The sequence below is a fragment of the Perca flavescens genome, chromosome 12 (assembly GCF_004354835.1).
Source record: "Perca flavescens isolate YP-PL-M2 chromosome 12, PFLA_1.0, whole genome shotgun sequence".
NCBI classification, from domain to species: Eukaryota; Metazoa; Chordata; class Actinopteri; order Perciformes; family Percidae; genus Perca; species Perca flavescens.
Genome location: NC_041342.1, coordinates 375,751 through 397,699, shown reverse-complemented (window position 1 = coordinate 397,699; position 21,949 = coordinate 375,751). Strand labels below are relative to the sequence as shown.

General features: G+C 40.2%; 1 protein-coding gene across 4 annotated transcripts in view; it reads right to left on the bottom strand.

Moving 5' to 3' along the window:
* The window catches only part of LOC114565842 (receptor-type tyrosine-protein phosphatase N2), a 298,094-nt gene that overhangs the window by 168,867 nt on the left and 107,278 nt on the right, over positions 1–21,949 (bottom strand). For all 4 annotated transcript variants that reach the window (XM_028594123.1, XM_028594124.1, XM_028594125.1 and 1 more), the window contains one exon: positions 10,460–10,539. In XM_028594123.1, coding sequence (XP_028449924.1) covers positions 10,460–10,539 — 80 coding nt within the window. The remainder of the gene's footprint in view (positions 1–10,459; positions 10,540–21,949) is intronic.

Here is a 21,949-nt window from a genome sequence, read left to right as displayed (position 1 = left end):
GGCGGTGCCAGCAGGCCAGGGAAATCAGGCCGGCTGCTTGGCTTAGTGGCTGGCAGGGCGGCTGCATGGTTGGCTCAGGGATCACGTTGCACTGCTGTGCAAACTCGAGCTAGGCACAACACCTGTGTCTCCCCCTCCCCTCCCCTCATTTCCCTCCCCTTTGCTCAATGGCAGGACTCGCAGATGCTTGCAAAGCTCCAGAGGACAGTGCACAGCTCCACGCTCCCTCTGAAGTCAGACCAAAATAACCACAGGTGACTCTGGATCGGTGGGGAGTTGTGCAGGCTTTTTAAAGCTTGGATGAGGCATCTTGCAATTCACAAACCGCCTCCAGTGCTGCCTGTGACGACAGGCGAGGAGATAAAAACGTGGCGAGGTGTAACAGCAAATTGCATCACGAAACACCAGCACACCTCTCAACTCTCCCTATTTTTGATTCTTTTCTTTAGCTAACAGTTAAGAGAAACTGATAAAATGGATTCGCCTTTGGCATGCGATGAAAACTGATTAACAGGTAACTTCATTTGAAGTTAACTCAAATAGATTTGCCTGCTCCTGAAGGGCACAGAGATACCACTGGATGGATCCCAATGCGAGAGCTGTTTCCAATGCAATCACTCCGGCAATCAATGGGAACAATTAAAGGAGTTCCACGCAGTGACAGCAATGACAGAAAATCAGTCACTGGTGTTACTAATGACAGCGTGTATGGATAGGTTGTCAAATATGACAATAACATTTTCAGTTTCTCTGCAACTGAACATAACGCCAAATGAAACAATAAACAATAAGCGCAATAAGAAAAGAATACTTTCTTGAAAATAATAATCTGGGGAACTACAATTCAAAGGTTTGAGAGTCATTTTATTTACTCAACAGCTAAATAAGAAGTTAAGATTCAACAAATATTCCAGTTACAGTATGTGTTTATATAGTCAACAGCCGACAAGTAAAAGGGCTCCCTTGAGAGACAGCTGATGTCAAGACAGCTTATTAGAGTTGAAAATTTACAGGCATGTAGTTTACAGAGGATTGGTAATGGAGATGAGGAGGATGATGATGACAACCTTTGAAAGGCAGCGTTAGTGAAGCACTCTGCAGCTCTGCCAGATAACGTTAAATGATCTATAATCACCGAATCGGAAAGAGTATATGCTGACAAAGTCACACAAAGACATCTAGCAGCGTAGCAAGCAAGTACAAACTTGTCCACATAGATGACAATTCGGCCACATTACTTAGGCATAATTATGCATACATTTCCTCGCTTTGTTATGACATGCAAACACATGCAGGGACCGGTGCTGCGAGAGGGAAGAAAGGGGACTCGACTGCAGTCTGAGGTCCGAGGGCCTGAACATCAATAACAGGGCGAAGTGAGGTAGATGAAACACATTAGTTTGACCTAAAGAGCTCAGTAATTACATTTGGCATTTTGACAAGTGTTTAGCTGCAGTGAAGGTCAGTCCTGTCAGCATACAAGATCTATGCTAATCCACTCAGACGGAAGAAAACGATGAGACAAAAAGTCGAGAAAAGGAAAGGCCCAGACATAACTGATGCCTTTGTAAAAGTAAACGTAACCCTTCCTCCACCCAGTCATCAGGATCTGGTTTGAAGCTTAGTGGCAGAAAGATATCAGTTGCCAGAAAGTAATCGCTGAACAACTTTTTGTTATTTGTAATTTTGTTACCTTTTTTGCTTTAAAAGCATGAAGCAATGATCAGTGGGATCACTGCAGACACAGGTTTGTTGTCATGAAATTTTACACTACTGTACACTATGCACATAACTCCATTGAAAATGTCATCAAACCTCTGAAGGAGGCATCTGTGTACTCTTTTCGTGCTGCAACGTTATCAGTTATTAATGTGTTTTTCTATTGAATGAGAAAATGGATGTGTGGCGGGAGACTGTGTGAAAAGTGCCAATTGCGTGAGTCTCATGGTCAATATGTGAGAGTTGGCAGCCCTGTATGAGTACACAGGAACATCAACAACAACAATGGACTTGGATTTTAAAACAATTTGACTAGAATATTATCTAAAACGACTCATAAGAGATCTAAAATAACTATAATTGGACAGGTTCTCCTCTCGTGCTAGGTCACAAAAGTGGGAATCACTGGATAATCACTAAACCTACTCAGGCTGTATTTAGGCTGATATATGGTTAATAACTCACTACCAAAGTCAAGAGCAAACACCAAATGAGGATATGAAGGTCATTTAAATCCTAAAAGCAAGGGGGGGAACACATCCACGCTTAATAATAAACAAAGTACTAACAAAATGTATTTTGATTGATATGTGAACTATATAGGAATGATAAGCACTTTCCGCCACTTTTTAAGGGATATTCCATTAATTAGCATGTAAATTAGCCATTCACTGCTTTACTCTCTCCAGGGGGAAAATGTCTTTTTAACTTGATATTGACCTCTCTGCCAGGAAATTATTTACATGTCAACACACAAATCAAACGTCAGATGCAACATTGACTCACTGAGCAACTAGCTATTGTCCGCCGATGACAAAGACGGTTGGTTTAACTGGAGAAAATACTGTGATGGTAGGAAAGACGGAGGAGTCTGACACTGACCAGTCCGTCCATCGTCCCTAGAGTTGACAGCTTTTGGGCATGTGTGAGTAACAGTCTTCACACTGAGAGACATGATTAGCATGTATGCAAAAACAAGTGCTGGTGGGATAAAAAACTACAAGTCAAAGGAACAGACGGTGTAGGGATGAGGCTATCTCAGCTGCTCTCCTCCTGCTTTAAGTGCTAATTGAGCTGCCCGCTGTCCTGACCCTGACCCCCGGCCTATTCACGGGCTCCCGTTCTCACGGCCGTGACACACCGCTGGAAGCAGCCTCTGGGTACCGCGCCCACCCTCAGCCGGACAATGAAGGTCACCACCTCGCTGCCCACCATCTTGACATCCACCCCCACGTTTGACAATGGCCCCCGGTGGCCCTGAAGTTGCTCACAATGGGCGGGCGTGCGTGACAGAAGTGGTATCACGGTTTCTTAAAATGCAACATCAGGTCTGGCTGCATTAATCGGGCATTATAGCACCAGGCCAGGGTCAGAATGGACCGGGTGTAAGGAGGAGAAAGATGATGAGGTCTAAACTGGACTGAGACTGCATTCAGAACTGGCTTCATTTCTTCTATCAAATAAGATTAGACTACGTACATGTTAACATTAAAGTGAGTACTGTACATGTGTAGGTATATTTACTCCAGTACAGTAGGCTGCTATTCCCGAGCATTTTATATGTGGTAATCTATACTTTTACTCTTTTACATTTCAGAAGGACATATTGTACTTTTTACAATTAACTACATTTATTTGACAATTTTACATACAAAACACATTATCAGCTAGTAAAATTCGATCCATCATTACAGATAAAACTATACAATAATTTGTAAAATCGGCTCCACGCTGAACAACTACATTAAAATGTTGCCTACATGTAAATGCATATTATTAAAAATCACAATTTACAGTTTTTTCTGAATGCTTAAGCGCTAATCGTGATTCTTGTAGCACAATTTCTAAAACTATTAATACGTATAGCAAAACCACTCACTGAGTTTGCAAAACTAAAAGCACAAACACTGCTTTGCACTCAGTTTGCAATTTTGTAACACACACTTTGCAAAACTGTAGGCACAATTCACTGCACAACACTCTTTTTGTAGAACTTTAAACACAACTCACTGCTTACACTCAATTACCAAATTTCCAACACACTCCTAGCAAAATTATACACATGTATGGCTATCATTAACACTATTTTGCCAACTGTCTGGCACACTTTCACATGTGAAAACTGTTTTAGATAATTAGTTCACTTTGCAATCAGCCTAAGCACTATAAATAAGCCACAGGTAAGCTGTCTGTGTGGAGTACAATGGAAGGAGCAGTAAGAGTGAGAAGAGTGAGAATCAGAGGAGGCCGAGGGAGAGGACGTGGAGGTGAAGAAGTTGGAGGAAGAGGACATGGAGTTGAAGAAGCAAGAGGGTAAGAAGAGTAAGAAATGGAATAACTGATGACATCAGAGCTACAATAGTGGACCATGTCATCAACCATGGGATGACCCTTTGGGAAGCTGGCCAACGGGTTCAGCCTAATTTGAGCCGCTACACTGTGGCAAGCATCATTAGGACATTTCGAAATGAGAATCGGTAAGTACTTTGTAGCACTGCCATACTCTAATGAGAAACACAACAGTACCATACATGCAAAAATACTGAAATTGTTACTTTACAGAATTGCTAGACGTCCAGATGTTGGGGGCAGAGGAAGACTGTTCACTCCAGAGCAAGAGACCCATATAGTGAACATGGTGATTGCCAATAAAACAATAAGACTGCGCGAAATACAGCAGCGCATAATTGATAATGACACCATCTTTCAAAATATACACAGTGTAAGCATTTCTGCACTAAGTCGTGTACTTGCGCGCCACAGAATAAGAATGAAGCAAATTTACAGAGTTCCTTTCGAGGGAAACACAGAACGTGTAAAGCAACTGCGATATGACTATGTGCAGGTAAGCTATAGTGTCATTGGTTCTGAATTTGGAAGTGCATACTGTAGTGCTGTGCATGGGCCTGATGTGTTGCATTTGTTTTGTCTTGTCCAGAGAGTGATGGAACTAGAAGCAGATGCCATGGGACATGAGCTACTTTTTGTAGATGAGGCCGGTTTTAACCTCTGTAAAACCAGGAGACGTGGCAAGAACATTATTGGACACCGTGCCATCATCAATGTCCCAGGACAACGTGGTGGTAACATAACCATGGGTGCAGCTATAAGCCTAAATGGTGTTGTTCACCATCATGCAACCATAGGCCCATACAACACTGCACACATTATTGCATTCCTGGACACCTTACATGACAGGCTCACTGTTCAGAGACCAGAGCATACCTGATATGTCATCATATGGGACAATGTTAGTTTCCATAGGGCTGCTTTGGTCCGCAACTGGTTTACAGACCACCCATTCTTCATGGCACTCAACCTCCCTCCATACTCTCCATTCTTAAATCCCATCGAGGAGTTCTTCTCTGCCTGGCGCTGGAAAGTGTATGACCGTCATCCTCATCAACAGGTAGGCCTGTTACAGGCAATGGAGGAGGCATGTGGAGATATTGACCAGGCATCATGTCAGGCCTGGATACGGCATTCAAGGAGATATTTTCCCCGGTGCCTTGGACTGGAGGATATCACATGCGATGTGGACGAAATTTTGTGGCCGGACCCAGAAAGACGACATGATGTAGGCTGATTGTCTTTTACTTTTTTTTTTTTGTGAAATTACTATTTTGTGTTCTGACTTTGTCTTGGTTTTGATGAGTTTGAATAAACACCAATACTTGAAGTTTGGATCCTTGTATGTTTACATGACACTATGACAAAAGTATGACCTCAAATTGACATCTGTACACAGAGAAAGCAAAAGCCAGATGTGTTTTATATTCATACCATCAGTGTGTAGTTGGCACATTGTGTGCTTAGTAGATGATGGCTTGTGTTTACTGTTTGATACAAAAACACCATTTTTACGAAGGTGTGAAGAGTTAATCTAGCTGTGTTCGCTTTTGCAAGAGAACTACAATGTTTTGATAATTGGGTGAAAGGTTTTCTTATTTGTGTGTAGTTTTGCAAAAATAGCCAATAGTTACAAAAAATGTGCTTAAGCAATCAGAAAAAAACTGTAATAATATAACACTCTAAAAACTACAAAAGGTAAAAGTAGATATTAAGAACCTTTATTTATAATACTGACTCCATGTGATATTTCTGTAGCTCTTACTAAAATTACATATATGATATGTATAATTCATGAATATTTTTTTTTTTACTTAATGGAATTTTCATTTGTGTGTCATACATGTTGAAATGGCTCTTCTAACATTGGATTTCCATGACACATGCGACTAACATTAAAATGCAATAAAAGGGAATATAATAACTGGTTTGTATCTGCTTTTATGTGCTGAAGTAAAACTTACCACTAAATTAGAGAAATGATTTTCAACACCATTTGCATTTTCATTAGAATATAGAAGAAGTTGTTCTTGGTGTGTTGAGAAAGAGAAGCAGTATCTATGCTACAGACTTACTGTTGCCTTTTTTCTCTGAACTGGACCAGTTTGAGTTAGTTTTCTCAGATTTTCCGTGTATCTACTTTTCAACGATTTAACGATCTGAATTCTTCATTCTGAAATATACATAGTTCAATTTTAAAGCCTTGACTTGGCCGTTAACGTCTGTTCGTTTTTTTTTCACTTTACCAGCCCCATGGCAAATTTTCCGTGTTCCAGCAAAACAGCAAACAAGTTTGTGACAGAAGAGATGGACGTCCAATCTCTTGAGGCCTGTCAGCTGTTGAGGTGGTTATGAATTTTTGATTCTGAAGACCGAAAATTGGACCAGCAAAACTAGGTCATTTTATGATCAATGGATTGTGTAATCAATCGTGTTAAGAATCTTGGTGTGCTCTTTGATGTTTTATAAAAGGTGACCAGAGTTGCTTTTTCCATCTCAAACCCTCTCCAAGGGATAATACTGTCGTTTTGGGATGGATAGATATTCTAGTTGAATATGACAAACGACACTTCAAATACGGCCCGCCCACATTATTGCACTTTAGCTGGGAGGATGCCATATTTCATTTTGAGCACGTTCTGTCAAATGTTTGCATTAATAACAATCAAGGCTCATCCGTAGTGAAACCCTGCAGAGCCCTGCGGGAGGCGGGTCTTCTGAGTGTCCCAAGGGTTAAAAAGAAGACAATTGGGGAACGGGCTTTTTCCTTCCGCAACAATTGTGGAACAGCACCTCTGAAAAAGGCAGGTTTTTAAAGCAAAGCTAAAGACCCATCTGTTTACTGTTGTGTATGAGACCTAATTTTTAATCTAATGTTTTTCTGAGAGTGTGTGTTATATTTTAGTCATTGGAACTGTTTTTAAACTGCATTTTCTATGTTCTGTACAGCACTTTGACTTGAAAGCGCTTTATAAATAAATGTATTATTATTATTATTAAAAACAGGAGAGAAGCCGTTGCACAATCAGCACAGTGTGTTTCTCCGTATGTGTGTGTGGGTGGGGAGGTGGAATTGCAATTATCAAGGCAGGGATAGTATCTTGTTGTCTGTGTGTGTGTGTGTGTGTGTGTGTGTGTGTGTGTGTGTGTGTGTGTGTTTGTGTGTGTGTGGCGGAGGGAATATCAGGAAAGTCTCTCTCTGGACTGACAGCTTGGCTAATGGCAAACATTCCTCCTCTCTTTATTCCCTACTTCATCAACACCCTTGCCTCATTACTGTGAGTCACACTGCAGTCTGGTACACAGACACACACACACACACACACACACACACACATTTTACAATATCTTTACTGCTGGATTGCACTCTGAGAGATTATTACAGAGTCCCTCTCCATGTGACAGAGCAGGCTGAACCGAGTCATTTTTATTCAGAGGATCTTGAAACAGAATCACGTCGGAACTGTCTGCACTTTCTTCAGACAAATAAAAATGATGGTGGACCAAAATCACCTGTCAATGAACAAGTTTACTATCCCCATTTTAAATCTTTCTTCAGTCCAGGTTTTGATCATATTCCCAATATGACGTTTTCCAGGAACATACATTCACCATCCTCCTGGACTTAGCTTCTCTATAATGACTACAAAGATTACATGATGAACAATTTATCTTTCACATAACCAGTGTCACACTTTGACTTTGCATTTATCATCATATTTCTTGTGTCTCAAAGTAACTAGTATTCAACTTAAGTTGAGGATGCACTACTGAAACCAGGATAGTTTAAAAGCCTAATCATAGCTGAAATACAGCACGTCAACATGCTCACACAATGCAACACAAACTCATGATCAAATATTGACTCTGTCTCATCAAGCATTATTACATGCTTCTTATATTATTCCAGCCTCTGCATATAGAAACATTCTTCTATCATCTTTCTGTTTTGATAGGTTGGGGTGATGGATGGATCAAACAAAGCCAGGACTTTTACTCAGGGTTTCATGACCCGTGTGAAAACAAAAGTCAACTGTCATTTTGATGATGCAATGATGTCTGTAACATCACGTTACGTCCTCATTTTAGTAGTTTTCCCTGACCAATTCTAAGCCAATCCCTGATGTTTTACTAACCCTAGTGATGATCACCCGAAGTACATTTCCAGGGGCCAGTTGTTCAAAGGTCAACTGATCAGATTTTGGTTATCGGATTGGATCAAATCTTGAAAATGGGTTGTTCAAAAGGGAAAGAAGGAATCTGAAATCAGATTCAATCACGGAATCCAATCCTAGTTTTAATCTGGATCAAACCTTCAGTTTGTGTAGTAGGATTTGGATAACTTTCATCCAAAAAACAGGATTATCCTGATCCCAACAGGGGGTAGGATTTCAAGATGGATTCCAGGAAGAAAATGTAGTAAAACTTTAAAATTGGTCAAATAATGCATTTGTATCATTTACTGTATACTTTTATTTGTATTTTGCACTTGACTTGTGTAACCGTTGTAACAGAGATAAAGTAGATAAAGTAGACATAGGCTACCAATTAAGCTATTCAGTATAGTAAAGTAAAAACAAAATAAAAATGATCTTGTCCCCATGTCTAAACGAGAGAGTGAAAGAGCAGAAGCACAGATCGTCCTGGCAGAGGAACAACTCAAACTGACCAAACCAGAGCCAGACTTGAGATCCGCCTCCTAAAAGCAGAGCTTTTTTTTTTCTGAACAGTCTTTATTTGGTTAACTATTTGACATTTTTGTTTTGTTTTTAAGACATTTTCAAAATATCCACAATGTATTTGTTAATGTATATTTGTTTTTATTTGTTGTGGCTCAGATGAGGGGTCATAAAAGAAATTATGAATGGAAGTGGATGTTTATGTTATTTTTGTCTCAAAATAAGAAACACTTTCAGTGACCCCCATGTTGGCTCTTCTACCTGTTCTTTACATAGCTGGTAGCCCACGTTGTGATATGTTGTCCCAGTTAGAGCACTAGTAATCCGGATTTGGTAATCTTGAAAACTGTGTATCTGGATCAGGGTGATCCAGTCCAATGTTGCTTTGAAAAAACGGCATAAAAGTAAGACGGATTATCTGATCCTGAATAGCAAAAAATGGGATTTCCAAATGTGGATAATTTCGATCCAGGTTAAATGTTTTGAACAACTGGCCCCAGGATAAAGCCTGACATCAGCCAATCAACATCAGTCAGTCAGTCAGGCTTTGCCCTCACCTTCCACTCTCTGGGTTGCCGTTTTCAAAATCCCATTGATATGGCCAGCAAGCTACACGCTGAAAATAGAAGCTTTTGAAGATCATTTGGATCATGCAATAATAATAATAATAATATATAATAATAAGGCAGGCCTGCTTGGTTATTTCAGGGAATGATTTTACAGTTGCATGAGTCTTTGGAAATCCACCTATAATGTTGTTTAGGTATAAGGATGTTTTTTACATTTAGTTATCTATTTTCCTTCATTTTAACATGATTATAGTTGCACAATATTTCTTTTTTTTCCTTTCTGATTTTGACATGTTTCTTTACAACCCAGACTCACGGCAGTTCGTGAAAATGTTCACGTAATTTCTATTCTATATCTATTGATTTGTGTACACGGACATGTTTTTTTTGTGATGATCGGCACGTTTTTTTAAACGCGGATATCATGAAAGTCTCTCTCTGGACTGACAGCTTGGCTAATGGCAAATTTGGATCAATTTGAGCAGTATAGGCCAGATCTAAAGCACTATTCATTACAGGTCCGGCTTCAGTCTGGAAACCAAATAAGTCCCAATTTCATGTGGTCTTACATGCAATGCATACTGACTGCTGCCTGGTTAGCTACCTATGTATAGTCCCCTTAACTAACTGAACTAGATTATTTAAGGTACAACTAATAGTGATTGGCGAAACAACACTGAGGGCAACATCATGTGACCTTTTGAGGAAAACTCAACCTTATCAGACTTTTCATATTTGCAAAAGGCACTAATGAACCAAATAATTTCCAAACCACAAAGAAAAGTGATGGGGTCTTTTTTTTCTAGCATGTGGTTAGACACACATCCAGCTCTCCAATGGAGCCAAACAAACATGGCCACTTGGAGATTCGTGACACAAAGACCAATCCTGCTGGCATCCTTTTAAAATGGGCCAATACCAAATACTTAAACTAAACTTAACACAATGCAATAGTAAAGCCTATGGAGTGCCAGTGTGGGTACGCCATAATAAACATTGGGAGAAAAACCCAGACATTTTACAGAGGTGTCATACATTTTGAAAAATGTTCATCTGGGGCCTCAGCTGCAGCAGCAAGCCATTGATAATGGCCTGTTTTTTTCTCTGTCAGTATAAAGGCAACATTACTCAAGGAGAACCTACCAGCCACGTTGGCCACATCTGTGGTGCTGATGTTGTGAGTGTTTGGGCTCACTTTGAAGGTCACAGCGGGGCCCACCACCCTGTAAAACACACAAATACACAGTTAGAAGCTTTACAAAGACATGCTGGCAACCTACTTTCCATGGTGGAGAGGTGTTGTTTTTCAGACGGAGGGAGAAAAAGAGTTGTGCTCATTAAAGCTCAGCCATACGTGGTGTTTGAAAAAAAAAAAAAAAAAAAGCTTTAACCTGTGGCTATCCTTTAGGCAGTTGCAATCCCCATCACCACTGCGAGATAACCTCTTGAATCTCAAAGTAATGCGCCCAGCGGCATTTAAGCACACTAGGAAATGAAGAGAGGGGGGTCGGGGGTAAAGGATTTCGTTCATCAACAAGAGGACACTCCGATACGTGATTCTCAGATGAGTGAACACATTTCTAGCAGCCCGGTTTACAATACATTTATATTTTGATTCAACGTATGGTGATTGCAAAGCATGTAGTTGTGATGGATGTAAATTGAGGGTGATGGAAAGTGGGGCAGTGAGAAAAGGCCAGAAGAGAACCAAACATGGGCAGGAAAAGGACAGAAAGACATCTGTATTGTTTTTTTCTAACATTCGTGCCAATAAAGCCACTTGAATTGAAACACTGAGGGAGTGACAGGGACAAGCTGGGTGGTCAGAGGCAGAGCGGAGTCTCCCAATGTGATTAACCTTTTGTTTTTCCTGCTGTAATTCAAAGTAAAGGCCTAGCGGGAAGATATATTACCGGGTTCCCCTCCAGGAGGTATTGTGCTCTGCTATAGGAAGTGACTGCTACTGTAACAACGCTGTTATAAAATATGGTGACATCATTAATTAACAGCTGGCAGAGACACAAACGTACAATGTTTTCATGGACTCAGAAAAGTGGTTTTCATTTCAGGTTGATGGATTTAAATTGTTGCACATTTATTGTTTCAAGTGTTTTTTGGCATTCTGTGGGGTCCGCCTCTTCAAAAACATGACAAAACAGAATAACTGTCCTGTTTTAAACATTCAAATTAAGTCAAATAAATAACACAAGAATAACGACAAATGCAGAAAATAGAAACAACTCTACCTTTTGTACAAATTCTACCTTTTATCTTTTCTAAGTACTGTTACTTTCTGAAAGTATGCATTCCAATTTAATCTGAAATGAGAAACATTACAACTGAAACAAAAACAAAGAAAACATTTAAAAGATATGTTCTCTCCTTGTAGGGCGGCAATATGAAGATATAAAAATGTAAATCATATACATTATTCTATATCGTTATTGCAAATTTGAAAACCAGCAGTGAACTGTGTTAAGACAATATTCATATATATATATATAATTATTTTGACGACACTTTACATTCTGATCCTTGCACATTATATTCATTTTGCAATAGAAGATTTTGGCCATATCACACCAGCCCTATATATTCTCACAAAATCCATGTCATTTTTCTCAGTCTATGCCGCCAGGCCTCAACGGTTCTCTCCTCTCTCTCACCAGCCGTCAAAGATTAACAGTCTTCGTTTGACATTCCCAGCCATGCATTTTGTTTTTAATATTATTGGGGGTTTTCAATTGGGTTTATTGGGCCTTGAGGTCAGTGTATCAAAGAAAAACACAAAGAGCGCCTAACTCACATTCACTTTGTGCACTAGTAATGTTGTACTATTTCAACATTTAAGGTGCAATAACAAACTGATTAGACCGGGTCAAATGAATGATTCCCAGAGGGAAACATGGTGGAGCTAAGTGCTTATATTAGAAAATAAATAATAAGAAAAACACCTCTCTCTCGTGTCTCTCTTGCTATGAATTTCACAACATGCTGTCATGCTCTATGCTGCACCTGCTGTATTCCACATTGCAATATCTTTTTTGAAATGAAGTTTAAACAAACTGAGCAGCCAAAGAAACAAAAAATCCAAAAAAGAGAGTTGGCTCATTTTTCTGACCATTATTTCTCCTTCGAGGTATGAGGCCAAATATATTTCTCCCATCTATGAAGTGATTTATCAGCGGGTGCAGGTGGAGTCTCAGTGTGTGATGAGGGAAAATCACTCATGTTGAGTTGATCACATATCCACGTGTCGGCCTCTGCCACCCAGGGCAGCTGGGAAACGGAAACCATTCATCCTACCATCTAACAAAAAGTGAAAGCTCTGACGCCATGATTGACAACAGAAACCCATCCTGTTGACATGTATACACTGAATGCTCCTTTTTTATGGACATCAAATGAGGAACCTAAAGAAATATTTATTTTTTAGTATGTAAAGCTCTTTACTTTAAACCAGTCATACCACAAAGAAAAAGTATTCAAAAACTTACTTCTGACCTATTAGCAGTATCCAAAGTAAAAGTAAGTTAAGTAATAAGTTCCTATTGCTCAGTTATGTAATACATACAACACATCAAAGGGGGTCAGAACAATGAAAATCCCCCATATATTTTGTATTATTCCAGATTAGTTGAAGGATTACATGATCTTTCACAAATTGATCTCTAATCCTCTGGACGGAGTCTACAGTCACCATGTCATGGAGCTGAAAAGTGAACACTTTGAGGATACAAGATTTCACCAAAACAGTCATATTTTAGGAGTGTATTAGATGCTGACTGTAAAAGCTGATTGTGGACAGTAACCAGTAACTACAGCCATGAGATACTGTGAATGAACCCAACTAAAAAAATACAATATTTCTGGGGGGAAACAGTATAGTAAGTTTCCGAAAAGTGCAAATTAAAGTGTTTTTGTGTTTCTTCACTGCAAAAAGTCAAATCAAGTCAGTTTTGTTTATAATTTTGTCCTAAAAATCTGCATTTGTTTCTACATTTACTTTTATTTTCTAGGAATAATGGATTTTTGATACAAGCTTTTTATTTCTATTGTTTCAAGATACTGAAACTCATTTTGATTTAATTTGTACTTATCAGACTGAAATATTTTCCATTAGCTTAGAGACTTCATCAAATTAGGTTTAAGACACAGAATTGGGGCTAAATTAAGCTTTTATCCAGCATCAGATGATTGTGATGACTGCACATACAGTAGAAGATGTGCTCTGTACCAAAATTAAGTTAAATCAAAATGGTTATAGCAGATTGTTTCACTCAACATTGGGACTTAATTACTGATAAAGATGTAACTCTTTTGCAGTGTTCACACATCTGGCCTCATCAGTCTACATCGGGTCCACCAGCCTCCTCATCCTCCCATTCTGCCAGTTCAGGCCCACTCTCTCCTCCTAGTGGCGGCTCTTTGATATGAGCCCTCTGCTCAGACACAGACATTACATCACTTTGACTCTCCCGTTTTAAAAAAACAAAAAAAACATCCAGTCTACACTCAGTGACGGTTATGCAACGGCCATTATTATTCTGCGGCCAGCTGCAGTCCAAGACTCTGCCAAGCCACCCACATCAACGCTTCCCTCCCGCCCGCCACTTCGCCCTCCACCACTACCAGGCCTTTCTACCGTCGCTATTATCTAATCAGTATTGAACTGTTCCAAATGAAACTCTGAATCTCCAGGTTTGTGTTGTGTCCTGGCGCACAGTGTGTAGGCTCACTTTTATGATTCATATGTTTGGCAGTGTGGTGTTGGTTTTTGTGCTGCAGGCTTGCTGAACCGCCGCTGCTCTCTGGTTCCGGCCCCGAGAGGAAACTGTAAGAAAATGGAAGTTGTGTTGTCTTTTTCAGTGGCTGAGGTTGTGCAGGTCACTAACTGCTTTGTTGAGAGACATTTTTGTTGTTGTAATATGCTAATGTGGTTTTTCTGTGTGAGGTGTAAGGTTGAGGTGCCTGCAGTGTTGCTGCCTGGCAAATGGATGAAGGGACAGATACAGGATGAATGGAGGAGGGGAAGAGAGAGGGACACATATAATGCTATGCCTTTATACAGTACTTTAACTTCACTTACAGTCAACACAACTTCTTCAACCTTAAACACTAATTCATCAAATAATAGAAATACACATTTGTCCATCCTGATATAAGTTAGTTTGGGTTTTATTCGTCCAGTTTCCACCTCTACCTCTACCCAAATACAATGGAGGAGAATGGAATTCATTTTGTGGTGTTCACTAAAATAACACATTTGAAAAAAGAAACAGCAACATCCTTTTCCTGAATCCCTGACCTGGTAACTTATTTTTTCGGGAATTTGGTTGACCTGACCCTTTAAAATCAAAGGTTAGGGAATTTAACACTAATTGGTTAATATGTACATATTTCTTTTAAAACATTAAGATGGAGGCAGTTTCCCAGTTCAACAGGTTATACATTTCACTTTCTTACTCAAAATGTATGTATGCATTTTTATTTAGTGGGAGAGTCTTGACCTCATGGGTGCAGGTTGAGTTAAAGGGGCCGTACTGGAAATACTGGAACTAAAAAACAGCGGGCTGGGATTCCCTCTGAGTTTTTCACAGCCCCTTACACTAACAATTCAAACAAAGAACAGAGAAGCTCAGATTCCAACACACACAGAGGGAGTGTGACCTCAACCTCAGCTCAGGATGCCATTACTCCACTATTTTACATAGCAAATATTTGTTTGCTGTTATATTAATGTTCTGAATGTTGAGTTCAGCCCCTGTAAATGTATTGAAATAATGTAAATAATGAGGGATTACTGAATTAAGAGCTGACCTGACAGGGACAGGTTATGTTAAGGAGCTACTAGTCTTGCATTGCCAGCTCTATCTCCACAGTGCTGTGGAGTAAGGTCTACAACACAGAAACCTTCCAGGATAGGTGAAGAAAAACAGACAGGGATTGTTTGCATTTCTTTAAGCCTATCACAATCATCTTGGGCGGCGCTAAGCTCCAGACGCAGCGACGGTGGCTCTGCTAAATAGTCTCAGGAAGGAACTGGTTCTGGTGGAACATTTGCACCCAACAAAAGAAAACTCCTCATACAATATTAAATGAAGTTAACTGTTGACACGATACAGTAACGTGAGCTATTTAAATTAGCTGATACATGGTTAAACCTCATTGGCTCTTATCTCCGTGTGTACTTTTGTCCACAGCAATCCCACCAATCGGTCTGTGCTGTGAGAACCACAGAGCCAGACTGTCTTCAGATTGATAAAAACAAATCAGGTAATCAATGAAGACGATAATACAGTTTGTTCTCTCCATTATAGCATTGTGATAATGATGAGGCAATTCTGCTGATGGACACTTAAATAATATATAAAAACGGGTTGAGGCTACCAAAAACAGGGACGTCTTGTCACCATGGAACAATTATAAGCTGGTCACCATGGGCGATTTTAGACCCCCCCCCCGTTTAAAAAAAAAAAATCTATTTTACTGCTTCAAGTGAGAGTGACAGAGGACAAACAATTACAGGTTCAAAGGGCTTGAAACAGGTTTAATATCGTGTGTCGCTGTCGCCAATGCTATGCACCTGGAACCCAGTAGTAGTAGTATTTTCCCTGTGTACAGCAGTAGTAGTAGTATGTTCCCTGTATACAGCAGTAGTAGTAGTATGTTCCCTGTGTACAGCAGTGGTAGTAGCATGTTCCCTGTGTACAGCAGTAGTAGTAGTAGTAGTAGTATGTTCCCTGTGTACAGCAGTAGTAGTAGTATGTTCCCTGTGTACAGCAATGGTAGTAGTAGTATGTTCCCTGTGTACAGCAGTGGTAGTAGTAGTAGTATGTTCAGGTTAACAGAAACGTAGTGTTGGCCAATCAGAGGAGGTTATAGTCCCAGACCCCCCCCACCCCTCTCTTTGGCTGAGTCTCTATCTGATCTGTCAGAGGGAGAGCAGGAGACATTTGGGAAGTTTAACGTTGGTAGTCCCCAGAGAAGAAGTTGCTTTGTTGAAACCTAAAAAAAAATAGTAAAGATCCCAAAGTTTAATAAGAAGCCAAACATGTCAGGCTTAATTTTGGTGTAATACAAATATTCAAATGGATGGAGTGGTGCAGCCATAAAACCCATAGCATCTTGTCAGCATCAGTGGAGGGCTCTAACAACTTCACACAGAGATGATTCAGAGTAATATTATTTTTCTAACCGTAAATCTATGTAGTGGGAAGAATAATGGGAAAACTGGATTTGAAGAGGTTAACAAAGACAAAAGAAGCTCTGGAGTTGTTGGGGGTGTTGAGGAGCAGGGTGGTAAAAGCCAGAGGCAGGCTGGGTAAATCAGTGTCAGTCTAAATCCTTTGACTCTGGGCTTACTTGTTCTGGAGGTGGTGACTGTCGTCACAGCGGTGAGGAGCCGGGCGGTCTTGGAAAATAAGCGTGGCGTCTCTGACAAATTGTCAAGGCGGCTCCCCCTGCTGGGCTTTTACTGTGCTCACAACAAAAGAGACCCCAGCTTCCTCCCCCCTCTCCCTCTGTATCTATCTCTCTTTCTGTCGCTCTCTCGCTTTCTCTGCCTCTGATCCATCACTCTCCCCAGTATACAGCTCCCTCCTTTCATTCCCAGAATAAGAGAACAAAGACAAAAGGTGCATTAGAACAGGAGAACAGTACGGGCCACCCAGGGACTCAATGCAGCAGCCGAGCAGCACGGCGAGGTGCCGCGGGAACACAGGGCCTGGGTGGTGGGGGCGGATAGAGGGAGTGTGTGTGGAGGTAAGTGTGTATGTATCACACGACCCAAAGCCACCCTATCCCCACCTGTCCACACCATAGACTGTATATAAATGGTGGCACCCATTGGTTTGTGGACTGCCGTTTCGAAGCCAGGAGTCTTTTTGCATTTTGGTCAGAATTGACCACATTTGGACAAAAGGGTGGAGCTGGGAGGTATGATGTGTCTAAGCCAGTGCTGTGTTTGGTTTCAATGGCGCAGCGCTAGGCTAAATGCTAAAAGAGGGAAAGTCGGCAGTTTTCAGCTCTTCTGACACAAGTCATCCAGCGGAGTTTTACTGGCAGGTAAACACAGACCGGGTACTGGAGCAGTTCATCAGCATGTCAAGCAGTACACAGAGCTGGTTAAAAATGTGAACCAGACCCACACAAACAGCACTTAGCCTTTCTGCTGATTTTGTCCAGTGGCATTACATCAACACCTCAATTTAAGTTATAACTATTCAGAATTTTTAATCCATGCACTTTTCATAGTTGAAAAACTCGAGAAAAGTGATTTAAAACCTGTGACGTCACCACAATGTAAAGTTTATGGGAATATTCATGCTGAATAAGACATTTCTAGGCGACCAAATGTTCCTATCAACTTGGATAAACTGAAAACACAGTAAGGAAGTTTAACAACATCCAAAAACAAGTTTAGATCTAGTTTAATGTCCACAGTGCCATGGTTAGCATTGTTAAGTCTGTGTTATGATTGACAGGTTGGTGTGTAGCTACGCCCTAAAGCATCCCCTGCTTAATGTTCTATTTTCATATAAATCAGACAGTAATTTACAAAATGAACATCATGCTGTATTGATGAAAACTAGTGATTGAGACCATAAAATTGTTAGGAAAATGTTAATTTAGGTATTAAATCAAGGCAGAAGAAGGGGCATATTCTTATTGACTTCTATACAAACTGACTTCTTATTGGAGTCAGTTTGCTGACGTTCCCAACGTTGCTGAACACATTTAATTGGGCGATGGAATTTAAGATAGTCCCACCTTCGTGGAGTGAAGCAATAATTTCTATCATCCCAAAAGAAGGAAAGGATAGATTGCAGTGTAGTAACTATCGCCCAATTAGTGTTCTGAATATAGACTACAAGTTGTTTACCTCTATCATGTCAAGAAGATTAGAAACAATTTTACTAGGGTTAATACATAAAGATCAGACGGGTTTCATCAAACACAGACAGACTCAAGACAATATTAGGAGGGTTTTACACATAATGAGGCAGGTGGATAAACAAAAATTAGAGACATCAGTTTTGAGTTTAGATGCCGAAAAAGCATTTGATTCAGTGAGGTGGTCCTTTTTATATAAGGTCCTTGAAAAATTTGGTTTTGATAAATCGGTAATTGAGGTTATCTCAGGGTTATACAATAACCCAACTGCTAGGATTAAAATTAACGGAGACCTCACTGAGTCATTCATGTTGGAGCGCGGGACTCGACAAGGGTGTTGCATCTCGCCTCTCTTCTTCGCCTTGTTTATCGAACCTTTAAGCCAGTGGATCAGGGAGAGAAAGGATATAACTGGAGTAAGAACAGTAGGAGAGGAGCAAAAATTGGCACTTTTTGCTGATGATTTACTATTGACCACAGTATGGGCCAAAAGTTTGGACACACCTTCTCATTCAATGCGTTTCCTTTATTTTCATGACTATTTACATTGTAGAATCTCACTGAAGGCATCAAAACTATGAATGAACACATATGGAATTATGTACTTAAAAAAGTGTGAAATAAGTGAAAACATGTCTTATATTTTAGATTCCTCAAAGTAGCCACCCTTTGCTTTTTTGATAGCGCTGCAAACCCTTGGTGTTCTCTCAATGAGCTTCATGAGGTAGTCACCTGAAATGGTTTTCACTTCACAGGTGTGCTTTGTCAGGGTTAATTAGTGGAATTTTTTCCCTTATTAATGGGGTTGGGTCCATCAGTTGTGTTGTGCAGAAGTCAGGTTGATACACAGCCGACAGCCCTATTGGACAACTGTTAGAATTCATATTATGGCAAGAACCAATCAGCTAAGTAAAGAGAAACGAGTGGCCATCATTACTTTAACAAATGAAGGTCAGTCAGTCAGTCAGTCAGTCAGTCCGGAAAATTGCGAAAACTTTGAATGTGTCCCCAAGTGCAGTCGCAAAAACCATCAAGCGCTAAAACGAAACTGGCTCACATGAGGACCGCCCCAGGAAAGGAAGACCAAGAGTCACCTCTGCTGCTGAGGAGAAGTTCATCTGAGTCACCAGCCTCAGAAATCACAAGTTAACAGCAGCTCAGATTAGAGACCAGATGAATGCCACACAGAGTTCTAGCAGCAGACACATCTCTAGAACTGTTAAGAGGAGACGCGCGAATCAGGCCTTCATGGTCAAATAGCTGCTAGGAAACCACTGCTAAGGAGAAGCAACAAGCAGAAGAGATTTGTTTGGGCCAAGAAACACAAGGAATGGACATTAGACCAGTGGAAATCTGTGCTTTGGTCTGATGTTCCAACCGCTGTGTCTTTGTGCGACGCAGAAAAGGTGAACGGATGGATTCTACATGCCTGGTTCCCACCGTGAAGCATGGAGGAGGAGGTGTGATGGTTTGGGGGTGCTTTGCTTGTGACACTGTTGTGGATTTATTCAAAATTGAAGGCATACTGAACCAGCATGGCTACCACAGCATCCTGCAGCGACAAGCCATCCCATCCGGTTTGTGTTTAGTTGGACCATCATTTATTTTTCAACAGGACAATGACCCCAAACACACCTCCAGGCTGTGTAAGGGCTATTTGACCAAGAAGGAGAGTGATGGAGTGCTGCGCCAGATGACCTGGCCTCCACAGTCACCGGACCTGAACCCAATCGAGATGGTTTGGGGTGAGCTGGACCGCAGAGTGAAGGCAAAAGGGCCAACAAGTGCTAAGCATCTCTGGGAACTCCTTCAAGACTGTTGGAAAACCATTTCAGGTGACTACCTCTTGAAGCTCATCAAGAGAATACCAAGAGTGTGCAAAGCAGTAATCAGAGCAAAAGGTGGCTACTTTGAGGAATCTAAAATATAAGACATGTTTTCAGTTATTTCACACTTTGTTGTTAAGTACATAATTCCACATGTGTTCATTCATAGTTTTGATGCCTTCAGTGAGAATCTACAATGTAAATAGTCATGAAAATAAAGAAAACGCATTGAATGAGAAGGTGTGTCCAAACTTTTGGCCTGTACTGTATATCTTACCCCACACAGGTTGTTCCTAAAATCATTAAACTATTACTAGACTATGGCTCTTTTTCAGGGTACAAGGTTAATGTAAATAAAACACAGGTATTAACTCTGAACTATGCCCCACCAGAAGAAGTCAAGGATAGTTATAAATGGAAATGGGAGGCAGACAGTATCAGATATTTAGGGGTGATATTGCACCGAGACTTCACTAAAATGTTTGAAGCTAATTATGGCCCTCTGAATATAGCAATAAAATCGGATATACAAAGATGGAATACCATACCTTTTTTGGACTTACATTCTAGGATTGATTTAGTAAGATTAAATATTCTCCCACGAATGCTCTACTTATTCCAGTGCTTACCAATTTTCATACCTTGAAAACAATTTGTAGAGTGGGAGAGAATTCTGTCAATATATATTTGGAAGGGAAAAAATCCAGAGTTAAGTATAAAACCTTACAATTGAAGAAAGATAAAGGAGGTTATGGTCTCCCTTGTCTACGAGAATATTACTGTGCTGCACAGTTAAGACCATTAATATGTTTGTGTTCTTCATATTACACCGCAGGGTGGAAGGATGCGGACGGGACAACTATTGAAGCAATACCAGTTGAAGCTTTATTAGCAGACACCAAACTGCAGAATAAGATTCATTTAACGGACAAATCCATTTCACATGTAATGATAGCAGCTTGGAATGAAGCAATTGAGATTTGTGGTTTGGAAGATACCTCAAAGATCCTAAAATGGTGTGCATACGATTCAGATTTTACCCCGAATCAGCATGATGATAGATTTAAGAATTGGATTTTAAAAGGATTGCCTGATTATTACTCATTTGTCCACAACAGGGCACTCCAATCTTTTGAATCCTTGCAAAGAAAACATGGATTAGGCTCTGCTGACTTCTTTAGGTATCTTCAGATCAGGCATTATTTTAATCAGGAACTGAAAGTGAATTTAAACAATCTAGGATTCGTGGGTACATTTATATCATTAACTACAAATTCAGGAGCACACAATAAAATTATATCCAGGTTATACAACAGCATCCTGCGGTGTAAAAAAGACAAGACATATTATGTTAAAGCGAAGTGGGAAAAAGAAGGTAATTTGATAATCACAGAGGAATGTTGGGAACATACTGTATATGCAAGATACAATGGGTTTCAACTGGATCTAATGTATGGCGTGAATTTTGTTGGAAAAGTATAATGAGATTTTTCATCACCCCTGTTCAGAAGAGGTATCGGGGCATTGGAGATACTTGCCGGAGATGTGGGGAGGGTGGTGCTAACCATTTCCACATTTTTTGGGACTGCCAAGTTATTTCTCAGTGTTGGTCTAGAATTCATGAGCATATACAGAATGTCTTTGCACTTGTTTTTCCATTTGCTTTTGAAACCTTATATCTCAGTAATATATCAACGGATAAATTGGACTCGAAGGACATGAAACTTCTATACATCTTATTGGCAGCAAGTAAAAAAGGCTCTAACAAGGAGATGGCTCAAACCAGAATCACCAACAACTGAGGACTGGATAAACATTGTGCCAGAGATCTACACAATGGAAAAACTGTCCTTTTCACTCAAAGTGCAGAGGGACACTTTCTATAGGATATGGTCCAAATGGACGGAATATG